The sequence below is a fragment of the Octodon degus genome, unplaced genomic scaffold (assembly GCF_000260255.1).
Source record: "Octodon degus isolate 3935 unplaced genomic scaffold, OctDeg1.0 scaffold00082, whole genome shotgun sequence".
NCBI classification, from domain to species: Eukaryota; Metazoa; Chordata; class Mammalia; order Rodentia; family Octodontidae; genus Octodon; species Octodon degus.
In genome coordinates, this window is record NW_004524658.1 from 6,915,939 (window position 1) to 6,929,002 (window position 13,064).

Below are 13,064 nucleotides of genomic sequence, written 5' to 3' on the forward strand. Positions count from 1 at the left end.
AAAAAAGAGTAATTCCACCATAGCCACAGTGGAAAGCACATGATTTTGCTCTAAATACAACAATGATCTTGGAGAAATCCTAGCTGTATGAGATTTCCAAAAGGAAAGATTTTAACCTGCCAAAACCAGTCTGTCAAAACTAGAAATGCCTGGTCCTCCAAACACACAAACAGGAATAGAAGGATATAAAGAAAAAAAAAGAATCAGACAAGTATGACACATCAAAGGAAATGACGTGCCAAGTACTGACCCCAAAGAAATGGGATCTTCATGTTGTCTAAAATGATTTTAAAAGTCATCTGTAGGGCTTTTAAAGCTCAGCAGACTAAGCGCCTGCTCAGACAAGAGCAGGGACCAGGGTTCGATCTCCAGTACCACCTGCCCCACCCTTGGGTGTGCTGAGCCTGACATGAGTCCAGTAGTGGAGGTGCATGCCTGTAATCCCAACCCTAGGTTTTGTTTTGCTTTTTGGTGGAACCGGGGATTGAACTCAGGTCCTCGCGCTTGTCAGGGAAGCGCTTATTCCACTGAGCCATCTCCCCGGCCCCTGTAATCCCAACCCTAGGGAGGCTGAGAACAAAAGGATCACTGTGAGTCTGATCTGTGTAGTAAGACCCTGTTCCAAACACATTAAAATAAACAAAAAAGTCATCTGTATAGCCCAAGCACCCAATGCATGAACCGCTCAAGATCCTAAGATTAATGTCTACCAATTAAAAAATTAACAAAAAATGAAATCATAAGAAACTAATAAGGAAAAGTCCATAGAGGTGAAAGAAAAACACAGACAACTCAATGAAACTAGGAAAACAATATATAAGCAAAACAAATGTTTAAATAAGAAGCTGAAAACCTAAGAATCAAACATTAATTCCAGAATTGAAGAACATTGCAATAGTACTAAAGAATTCAGTACTGTGTTTTTGTTACACAGAAGAATGAGCCAACCAGAGAGTTAACTACTGAAAAGACATATGTAGTGGTTGATATACTGTGTTAACTTGGTTGGATCACCTTTGCCATTCCACACCCCAGGGGACCTGCACTAGAGTGAATCAGTACTTAGAGGACATATAAAGGATTGAGGATGGATTCCTAGGAACTGCAGTCTTGAACATCATCTCCTAGATTCCAGCGCAGGCTCTTTGGCCTCTGCCTTGGATCTATCAGCTTTCCGTGATAGATTTATCAGCTTGCCACCTTTCCATCACAGACCCATAGGCCAACTGATACAGATTTGCAGGGACACTACAGTAAGCTCCAGACCTTGGACTGAATCCTTCAGTCTCCGGTACAGAGACGCCCTCTGCATGCCTCCTCATCTGTCTGTGGCTGATCATTGTAAGCCGATTTTGTAATTTCTTGTAATTTGTATATCTTGTGTTGTATCTGTTCCTTGTAACATATCTGTTCCTCTAGTAAAACCCTGACTGATACAATATAGAAAACACATCCCCAAGCAAACAAGAATGGAGGAATTCACCAGCACTAGACTGACTCAGTTTTTTAAAAGCAGTGCCAACAGAACATTTTCACATTGAAATAAAAGATACTAACTATAAGACTGAATAAAAAATATCATAGATTATTAAATTTTAAAAATTATTACAGTAAAAGGTACACTGTCATCAATGCTCCTTAAAAATATTGCTCCTCACTTTAAACATTTATCCCAGTTTTTGCCACTTTTTGGAGCAGCATGGGAAGTCTTTCTTTTTTGGTGACTGTCTTTACGAGGCATGCAGGGAATGCAGCTGCTGAGAGCCATGCAAGGAAATGACAGGCTTTTTAAAACATTTCACTTCATTCAACTGACTTCACTTTGCAACTTCTGGCTCCATCTCAATGTTAAAATGTCTACAAAAGGTAAAAATTATCAATCAATTTGTGACCAAGACAGCCACATCCACACAGCTAATGATACCTACAAAAGATGCCTTCTAAGAATTACTCCAAAAAGATAACTGTTCAAAGCAAGAGAAAGTATTTTAAGGTAATACATTTTTTTAAGCAGACCTTGAAAACCGTGAAAATATAGAAAAATTCAAGGACAGAATCTCTAATCTGAAAATCCAAAAGCCGTAATGTTAGCAGATGCTGAAGCTTAGGTATCATATCTGTGAGTTCAAAATGTTTTGAATTTCAATGCCTGCAATTCAGCTATTTGAGTGTGTAAGGCAGGAGGACTGCAAGTTTGAGGTTAACTTGGGCAACTTAGGCCTTTTCTCAAAAATAAGGAATGGGGACACAGCTCAACGCAAGGCTGGCCCTAGGTTGAATTCTCCAGTATAGCAAATTAAGCCTACAAAGAAAAACTTTTTTTAAGAACTTTTGATTGTTAAGACATTTCAGATACTGGATTACAAATGATCATCCTGTAATAAAGCAGTAACTAAATTCTTGTGTAACAATCATTACCAATGAGTGTAAATAAATTCTATCAAACAGATAGGCTAAATGAATAAAAATAGTAAGGCCCAACAATGTATTGTCCATAACTCATTCAATCTTTAATGACACACATACATTAAAGTGAATAAAAAGATAAAGATATTTCATATGAAATGAAATGAAAATCAAGCAGGGACTTTAAAACAACTGCACAGAGGGTCAAAAAAGTTCCTATACACTGATAAATTAACTTCACAAGAGGATGTAACAATATAATGGACCCTTGAGTTATAACTGGGCTCACAAACACCTTGGGTTACTACTGGAATTTTAGGTTTAACTTATGATCTATGTCTTGAGTTAGGTCCTGATGCCAGCTTCTGGCGTGGCTGTAAACAAAGACTCACGTCAGAAACACATTATATAAGCATCAGTCTGAGCCAAGATTTTTGTCAGTGCTGTACACAATTGCTATGATTACTGCTATCAAAATTGTCCCAGGGCCAGGGAGATGGCTCAGTGGAATAAGCGCTTCCCTGGCAAGTGCAAGGGCCTGAGTTCAATCCCCGGTTCCGCCAAAAAAATAAATAATAATAATAATAATAATAAAATAGTCCCAACAGGGCCAGGGAGCCAGAGATACACTTCAGGGGCATAAGCACCTGCCTGGCAAGCACAAGGTACTAAGTTTGCTCCCTGGTGGAAAAAAAAAACAAAACAAAACCCTAAAAGGCTAGAAAAAGGGGAAGGGAGAAGAGATGAGATGAGGGGAGGGAAAGCAATCAAAATAGAAAACAAAAGGGCCGGGGAGAGAGTTCTACTAAGTGCCTGCCTGGCAAGTGCAAGGACAGGGGTTCAAACCCCAGTACCACACACTGTGTCAGTTCTGAGATGAGCTGGCCAATGAAACCAGGTGTGGTGGTGTATGCCTATAATCCTAGTGCTGGGGAAGCTGAGACAAAGCTATGTAGTAAGACCCTGTACCAAATACATAAATTGAAAAAAAGAAGAAAGGAGCTACAGAATTATGAATGGCATTCATGTGACCAATCTCCCTAATATGGACAGCTTATCAAAATCCATCACTCCAACAATCTTACAGAGAAAAGATTCGTATTTGTCATAAGGAAGCTACTGCTGTTAAAAATGTTACTCAAATTAGTCACGATAAGCAGCATTAGATGAAGCTGAAAGGCTATTACTAGTGTGGATAAATGAAGGGCAGATGAGATGTCAGGTTACAGTCTATTGGTGAAAAAACCAGGGCTATAAATGAAGATCTAATAAAGGATAATCTTATCAATGAGTGATAGTTTTGTTATTTTAAAGTGAGTACTTGGGCTCATAGTGTAACTAGGCATGGTGAAGCAGCCAGTACTGACTGATAAACGAAGGTCTGCTATAAACTACATTATACAACTTTGAAATGATGACACAGAGAAATGGCTTGTGCTCTCATCAAGTTTTCAACTGTGATGAAACTGGTTTATTCTTGGGTTGGGGAGATAGCTCAGTAGAATAAGTGCTTGCCTGGTAAATGCAAGGGCCTGAGTTCAATCCCCGTTTCCACCAAAACAACCCCACAAAAAACCTGGTTTATTCTTGAAGACAACGTTCAGAACATACATTATCCAGGGAAGGGGAAAACACCGTATCACAAGTCTATGACACATAGGCTAAGCTTACTGCTGTGTGCCAAAGCAAGTGGCGACCTCAAGATAGAGCCTCTCTTGGTTTATCACTCTGAGATCCCTAGAGTGGTAAAAAAGACAAAGTCATAATGAATAGGCTTGGGGTCATGTGGTGATGTAAGGCAAAAGCCTGGGTAACAAGAGTACTTACTCTTGAGTGGATCAGGGAGGCTCTCAGTACTATTGTTAAGAAACAGTATCCAGAGGGCAAAGGCATACCACTCAAGGCTCTCCTCATGATGGACAATGCTACTGCTTACCCAAGAGACTTTGAAGAGGAACTGGCTGTTGAATTCCCATTGCTGTCAAGTTCTTTCCACCTAATACAACTCCTCTGTTGCAGCCTCTAGTCCAGCAGGTGACAGCTAACTGTAAGATGCTATAAAACAAGAAATTTCTTGAAGGGCTTCCACACTGTCTTGGATATGTATTTAACCTGTGAGGAGGTCTGCAAGAAAAATTTTTTCCTGTATGGGGATGAGAAATCTTAGGCCAATATCTGTCTAAGTACACTGAGATGTGCCTGGAACAAAGTGCGGCCTAGATAGTAAGGACAACTTTAAGGCTGTGTACGAGAGCTTGCGCTTCAACTGACCATGTAGCTGATGACCCTGTCACTATAACTGAGACACTGGGCTTTCAGGTAGACGGGTGATGTTGAGAACTGGTAGAGAAATATGCAGAGGAATTGCACACAGAGCAGCTTCAACAACTTCTGGCTGAGCAACAGAGAATAGCAACAGAGAATAGCAGCTGAGGAGTTTTCTGAAGAGGAGAGAGAGAATCAACCATCAGTACAGTTCTTCAGAAACAAAGGAAACCCTGAAAAATGGAGAGCTACAAACACCTGTAGAGAAGATGCACCAAAACAGAGAAAAAGCTAACGATTGTGTTCACTTGCTTAATGACAATGTCCTGTCCTAAGAACAGTGATCTTATGTCTTAACACTATAGAACAGTGTTAAAGAAAAGACAAACAGCAGACAAACTTAAGACCAGTTTTTAGTTCTGAAAATGTTGAGACCAATAGCTGATCCAGAAGCAGGACTTAGTAGCGTACAGATGCCAAGGAGAGAAAGGATACCACAGAGCCAGATTCCTGATGTTCTTATGGAAGGGGACTCTTTCCATTTCATTCTCCCTTCCTGCAAGCCAAAGCTGTCAATTTGAATGATGAGTTGAAATTGTTTTTTCTGGTAAACTAGGCACATTTTACAACTTCTTGGTGAATATGGTAGGAAAATTATTGGTGTTTCTCACAAAGTATGCTGTTATATAACCCTTTTTCATTATGAAAAGGTCAATTAAGGGATGCTTTGGGAAGAGCAAAATGCTTAATGGCTATTTCCGTTATTTCTTATGGGGAAAAGTCTGGACTTACAACCAGTCTGAGTTACAACCAGCCCTTGCAAAAGAACTGAGTTCATAATTCAAGGGTCCACTGCATATGTGTCCAATATTGAAGAACTTAAATATATAAATACAAGAAGTTCTGAAAGAAGAGACACCAATATAATAAGGAAAAGCCGGGGCTGGAGAGATGGCTCAGTGGTCTAAAGCACCTACTTAGAACAAGCTTAGCAAAAGCATCAGGGACCGCGGTTCAATCCCCCAGCACCACATGCCAGCCAGCCCTGCCCCCTGGTGGGCTGAGCTGGTCTGTCTGTCTGTCTGTCTGTCTGTCTCTCTCTCTCTCTCTCTCTCTCTCTCTCTCTCTCAAATAAATAAATAAAAAATTAAAAAAAATAAAAACTTTAAATAAGGAAAAGCCAATACTCCATCTTCAATAAACAGAACCACAGGAAAAAAATATATATAAGGAAATATTTGTATTGAATTACACTTGTAACACAAATGGACCAAAAAAAATATTCAGACCATTCAATCCAAAGAAAAGAATAGAGTTCTCTCATGTACAAACTGTTCACCAGTATGAATACGTCAAAGTACAATATAAGTCTTCACAAATTTAAGACTGAAATCTTATCAAAATCCTTTTTAACATAATTGCACAAAACTAGATATTAGTAATTTAGAAAATTAAATATGTAGTAATTAAATAATATGCTCCTGAATGAGCAAAAAAAGAAAAATCAAAAGAAAATATTACCTTGACAAATGAATATGAAACAGTATTTTTAGTCATACCTTTTCACTCAGCTGCTTTGAAAGTTGAATTTGATACTTGCATTCTGACCAAAAAATTTTGTCCTAGTAGTACTAGGCAGGCTAGAATTTGTCAGTCCCTGGCAAAACAATTTGCTACTCATTGTTTATTGGTACTCCTAGACCAATTAATAATGAGTAATGAGGCATCAGTGGGCTAGAACTTATGGGATGCAGCAAAAGCAGAAGCAAGTTTTCAGCATTATTTATCTATATTATAAAAGCAGTGATTTCAAACAAAGAGCCTAATGTTACACTCTAATGATCAGAGCAAAAATGAAATACAGACAATGAAAACAGAATCAACAAAACTAAATCATTTTTTAAATAGATGAAGTTGAGAAACCTTTAGCTAACCTGAGAAAAAGACTCAAAATCAAAAAAGTAAAGACATTGTAACTGTTAGCATAGCAATACAAAGAATTCTGAGTTCCTATGACTGTGAAGAACTAGATAATGTAGAAGATATAAATTCTTAGAAGCATAAAACCTCTTAAAAACTGAATAACAAAGTAAAAGAAAATTTAACAAGACTAATTATAGCTAAGGAAACTGAATCAAGTAACAAAAACTTCACATCAAGTACAATTAATGACCTAACAGTTTTATAATTGCATTTTTCTCAGGATTTAAAGAATACCAGCCCTTCGCTAATGCACACACTAATAATCCACACACTTCAAAAGGAACATTTCTATATAGTGAACTTTCAGTCACCAGGACAAAACAACTACTCACAAAACTTAAAAGGCTTATGTGGTTCAGGATTTTAGGGATTTCTCTCCTAACCATGGGTTAGATCCAAAGCAGAAACACTGTCTTGAGCTGCTCACTTCCTAGATGCAGAGAGCAAGAACCAGAGAACAAATACACACACTTTAAAGATACACCTGCAGGGAGCCCTTTCTCTGGGCCACACTTCCTAATAACCTATTCAGCTGATGAACTCATCAATGAATGGACTAATGACCTTAAAACCATCAAGGTCCAAACAGTTCTCTAAGCCTTACCTCCAAATACTGCTGCTCTGGGGACTAAGCCCTCAATGCAGGAGCCTCGGGAAACACTGTATATTTCACCTGCAAATTGATCTCTACCCAGATACAAAAGGCAGAAAATGACTAAAGAAAATTATAGTCAAAGTCCTTCATGGGGGCTGGAGAGATGGCTCAGTGGTCTAAAGCACCTACTTGAAACAAGCTTGGCAAAGCACAGGGACCGCGGTTCGATCCCCAGCACCACATGCCAGCCAGACCCGCCCCCTGGTGGGCTGAGCTGGCCACACACACACACAATAAATAAATGTAATAAATAAAAATAAATAAATATTAAAAAAAAAAAGTCCTTCATGGACATAGATACAAAAATTTTCAATACAATACCAGCAAACTGAACCACTGAATTCAATGATTCAAGATCACTCACTATGATCAACTGAGATCTGTCACTGAGCTGTAGATTAGTCACTTATGACAATCTATAAATGTGACACATCATTAAGAAAACAAAAAAGCTTTGTGACCATCTTGATACAGAAAGTACTTTAATAAAAACTCAGTATTCTATCATGATAAAAATTTTGAATAAATTAATGAAGGAATATACCCCAACACAAGACAATATGTAACAATGTCACAGCTACTAAAACACAGTGGTGAAAAAGATGAAAACTTTGGATGTAAGATCACAGACAAGAAAAGAATGCTCTCAGTATCTCTAGTCAACAAAGTACAGCAAGTCCTAGCCTGAGGAATTGAGAAAGAAGGGAAAAAAGTCATCATACGAAGAACAAAGTTAAACTGTTACTGTTTGCAGATGGCATACTCTTACTTATACAAAACACTAAAGAGTCAACCAAAAAATTGTTAGTTTACAGAATACAGTAAAATTGTGGGACAGAAAAATCAACAGTATTTCTACATATTATTAACAAATAATGTGATAAATCAAGAAAAGAATCTCATTTACAATGTTATAAAAGCAAGCAAATTTAATCAAAGAGATAAAAAGATTAAAATGAAAATTTCAAAACATGAAAGACCAAAACCAGGTCCAGCCAAATAGCTCAGCAGATTAAAGAGCCTGCAAGCAGGTGCAGGAGCCAGGGGTTTGATCCCTAGGTTTGCCTGCCGTGCTGGCCCCGCCTGTAATCTCAGCTCTCGAGAGGCTGTAAACAGGCAGTTCACTATGAGTTCGATCTAGTAGTGAGACCCGGAACACCCTGTAGACCCTTTCCTAAAATACAAAACAAAAAAGAAAGAAGAAAAAGAAAAGAAAAAAAGGACCAAAAACAAACGCTCAAAAAGAAAAGGTACTTCATGTTCAAGAACCAGAAGAAATCAGCATCACTAAAACGACCCTATTTCATACATATGATCTAAAAATTTAGCACAAGGACTAAAATTTCAGTGGTATTTTTCCATATAAACAGTTTAACAATCCTAAAATACACATGGTCGCAAAAAAACATCCAACAGTCAAAATCACCTTCAGCAATAAGTACAAAACAGGAGGCGTCATACTACTCATCTCAAAATCTATCCGAGGCTCTCATAGTAAAACAGTATGGTATAGGCACAAAATCAGATGGATAAACCAATACAACAAACCACAGACCCAGAAATCAAAGTACATTTATATGCAACTAAATTCAACAAAGATGCCACGAACACACAAGGAGGAAAGTACAGTCTTTTTAAATGGTGATGGGAAAACTGAACACTCACATCTGAAAGAAGAAATTTGGACTCTTATCTTACATTATGTATATAACAATCAGTCCTCTGGGAGGCTGAGGCAGGAGGCCTCCAAGTATAATTTCATCCTTATCAAGACCCTGTCTCAAAATAAAATATTAAAAGGGAGTCAGGGAGGGGTACGGATATAGCTCTGTGTGAATGTCTTGAGTTCAATCCTCAGTACGATTAAGGAAACAAAAAGGAATCCAAAATGGACTAAAATTTCAACCTAACATCCCAAACTATAATACTATTAGAAGAAAACAGCTTCATGACTATCTTAGTTGCTTTTCTCTTGTTGTTGAGACAAAATACCCAACAACCAGAATTAAAGGGTGGGAAGGTTGTTTAGTTCATTCTGTTTAAGTTTTAGTCCACTAATGGCTAGCTCTAAGGCAGAGCAGCACACAGCAGAGGGCAACAATTAATGGCAATGGAAGATAGCAAAAACAAGAGGAGATACAAAACTCAGTCCCTTTTATTCTATGCAGGCTACCCACCGAAGGGTGGGTATAGCACTCACACCCTTAATATCAGCACTAGATCATGAATCAGTCACAAAATGTAAAACAGTATCCCCAAGAGTTCATGAGCTTTTGGGGGGACATCTATACACAAACTATAATAATGACATTGGTCTTCGCAAAATTTTGGATTTAACTGTTAAAACACAGGCAACAAAACCAAAAAGAAATGGAAATCCATGGAGTTAAAATATTTTGCTGTTGAAAGTCCCTGAAGTTGGAAATTGAGCATATGTGTAATCAAGCAGGACAAGGCCAGATTATCTAAAGCAGTCAAGCTACCTCAGTCCTAAGAAATTATCCTACGTGGTCAATGTCAGCTATCAGTCACTAGGCAACCTTGTGCCACGTGATATTCACATTGTAAAGGTATAAATAAATGCCTGTATTTTTGGGGTCATCCACCAATTAGGTAGACAGGCCACCACATGACCCAGATCTTGACTTCTTGTTTACCTTTTCCCCACTCCTGCTGCTGTTTCTCCCCAGGATACCCGATATCAATGAGTTCCTACATTCTGCAAACAAAAAGAGACAAGAAAAAGGGCCAGAGAGATAGCTCAGCGGACTAAGGCACCTACTTAGGCAAGCTCAGGTGAGTGCAGGGACTGTGGTTTGATTGTAGCCATAAGCCTTGTTAGGCCCACCCTCAGGGCGGGCTCAGCTGGCCAGAGTCCAGGCATAGTGGCTTATGCCTGTAATCCCAGCGCTGGGGAGGGTGAAAGCAGAAGGATCACCATAAATCTGGGCTGCGTAGTGAGACCTTGCAACAACCAGATACATTTTTTTAAAAAAGTGAATATTTAAAAACTACATAAGGAATTTAACTCAATAGGAAGAAAACAACCTTATTAAAAAGTTATCAAAGGACCTAAAACATTTGTCAAAAGACAATACATATACAACTAAAAGTTAAATAAGAAAGTGCAAAATATCACTAATAGTAGAGAAATACAAATGTAAACTATGAATCACAGATATACATTAGGATGATTAGTTTTTTAAAAAGGTGAAAGATGATAAATGATGGTAAGGATATGGACAAAAAATAAATCTTGGCCACTGATGGTGAGAATGTTAATTAGTATAGCCAGGACAGAACACAGAATCAAGCTCCTAATAAAATACACCAATCATGGAAAGGCAAACACCATATCATTTAATTTATATGTGACATCTAAAATGTCAAACTCACAAAAATAGTAGAATGGTGGTTACCAGGAGACTAAGGGAAAAGGGGAGATGTTGGTCAAAAGACACAAAAATTCAGACTTAAGAATCTGGAGTACTTCCAGGAAAATGGCAGACTCGTAAGCACCAAAAAGTTAGCCTTCCCAACATTTGGAATCCAGATACTGGAACACAGTAATTTAGGAAGAGAGGATGGTGGGAGGTAAATCCCCAGTACCCACAAGTTTCAGAATGTTTGAATCTGCAGAGAAAGAGAAGAACCAGACTGCAGTGCAAAAAGTGGTGGTAATTGGACTCATCTCCTCAACTCAAGGCTGGGGTGTGAAAGCCTACTAAGAGACAGCAAGCATGGGCAAGCCTAAAGGCCTCCAAGAAGTGTGCTAGCATAGCAGAGTGGTGGATGATATCAACTGCAGTGGTTGATGACTGACTTTGGTCCCAGCAACACCTGTGTTCCCTTGAGAGACACTTTGGGGAGGGGCAGGGAAAGCTACACACAGGACTCAGAGCAGCCATGTGTTGACTTGATCTCAGGGCTGCCAGGGTTGGGTGGGAAGCAGCCAATGACCAATGGAATGTCCAGGGCAGAGCAGTTAGAGTGTTGCTAGCTGAGGACTCAGGTTTCACTCATCCCCAAGGCAGGAAACTAGGATAAGCATGAACTTTTGTGGAGTTGAGAGCACTGGATCCTCCATCTCAACCTTACTGCAGAATCACTATGATTATGCAGCACAGATCTGGGTTCTGACTTGAACACTACCACAAAACCACAGACACCAGGAAAAAACCAGAGACTTGAAATCACAGAGAAATTTCTTTTTCTTAACTGGATTATCTATTTTTGTTTTTCCACAAATGTGAACATTATTTTTAGTATTTCTGTTGGTTTTGTTCTTATTTTGGTATTTTCCTTCTTTCTCTCTCTACTATCTTATTGACTGGCTTCTCAAAGCTTAAGTAATCTTCATTTACCCTTCAGTCTTGCTTCAAATCACTTTCTCTTATTTCTCTACTTCATCCTCCCATCTCTTTGAAAAATTCTCTCCCCTGAGGGTAAACTTGCTCTAGTAAGAGAATTTTATCCGTATGTAATTTTTTGATTGGTTTTACAGTTAAAGGTGGCAAATTAAGAGTTATCACTTTTTGTCATTTCTGGACTATGCTTAATGCTTTTGTTATTTATTTATTTATTTATTTACTTATTTTTGGTGGAACCGGGGGATTGAACTCAGGCCCTGGTGCTTGCCAGGAAGTGCTTATTCCACTGAGCCATCTCCCTGGCCCTGCTTTTGTTGTTACAGCTCATACCACTTTAACCAAGGTAACAGTTATGATTAGTAGTTCTTCCTTGTAAAGCAATACAGAGATAGTATGGGGGTCATAAATAATACCACAGTACATATAAAAAACCTGAGTGCTATGCCAAACAGGCAACAATCTATAATCCCTAACAAAATGAGGAGACAGGATGTTGGAATACACTAGCAAGTCAAAGTGAGCTACCCTTAGAACACCTCAACTACATTCAAGACAACAATATAAAATATAATAATCACTGTTGAATACCTTTCACCAAATTTTGCATGCCTATATCTGGTAAGCTGAGCAACAAATTTGACGAAATAAACGTGTAGTATAAAAATAATTGTTAATTTTTCTATTCCTGTTTTGAAATACTGTATTATTTTTATTTTTTGTCCTTGTTCTTATTTGCTTTTTTCTTTCTCTTAAAAAAATCATTTCCTCAGGATGTCTTGATACTAGCAATAAAGCTAACTCCTATAAGCAATTTACAAGCATCAACTGAGAAAACAAATTAAAAAAAAAAGTAAGAAAGAAAATATGGAAGCAAGATGAAATCGCAGCACTGAGCTTGGCAAGGCAAATCCAGGGGGCACTAAGGTGGAAAAAAAAAAAAAGCAGAAACTACTGCACAGTTTGCTAAAGAAATGATGATCATAATCAAAAAGGGTTAGTAAACCTACAGTAGATACAGATTAGGGAAAAAAAAAATTAGGGAAATGCTGGAAACCATGCACATCCAAAATAGGGAAGAACTGTATTCCATAAAACAGACTCAAACAATTATCCAGAAGACTAAAAGTTATATTGCAAGCATATGCAGCAGAATCAATCAATGAAAAGACCAAACATCATGGGCCAGGAGACAGATGAGCATTATAAGCACCTGCCTAGCAAGCACAAGGTCCTGAATTTGACCCGAACTACTACAAGAAAACAAAAAACAAAATAAAACAAAACAAACCCCAAAACCCCAAAAAGCAAAGACCACATATCAGATTTAGAGAAGATAGCAATCACCAAGTGAACGATCTCTTAAAAATAGCAAGGGACCATGAAAA

The 13,064-nt window shown here is 38.3% G+C and overlaps 1 protein-coding gene across 5 annotated transcripts in view; it reads right to left on the reverse strand.

Annotated features, from left to right (window-relative positions):
* Orc4 (origin recognition complex subunit 4) overlaps nt 1-13,064 on the reverse strand; it is a 73,584-nt gene that overhangs the window by 37,841 nt on the left and 22,679 nt on the right. Inside the window, exons 2-3 of one of the 5 annotated variants that reach the window (XM_023721426.1) lie at nt 4,678-4,847; nt 4,343-4,461 (exon numbers count right to left, since the gene is read on the reverse strand). The exons of the other annotated variants lie outside the window; for them this stretch is intronic. Of the exons in view, the coding sequence (XP_023577194.1) occupies nt 4,343-4,382 (40 nt within the window). The 5' untranslated portion in view covers nt 4,383-4,461; nt 4,678-4,847. The remainder of the gene's footprint in view (nt 1-4,342; nt 4,462-4,677; nt 4,848-13,064) is intronic. 5 annotated transcript variants of the gene reach the window in all.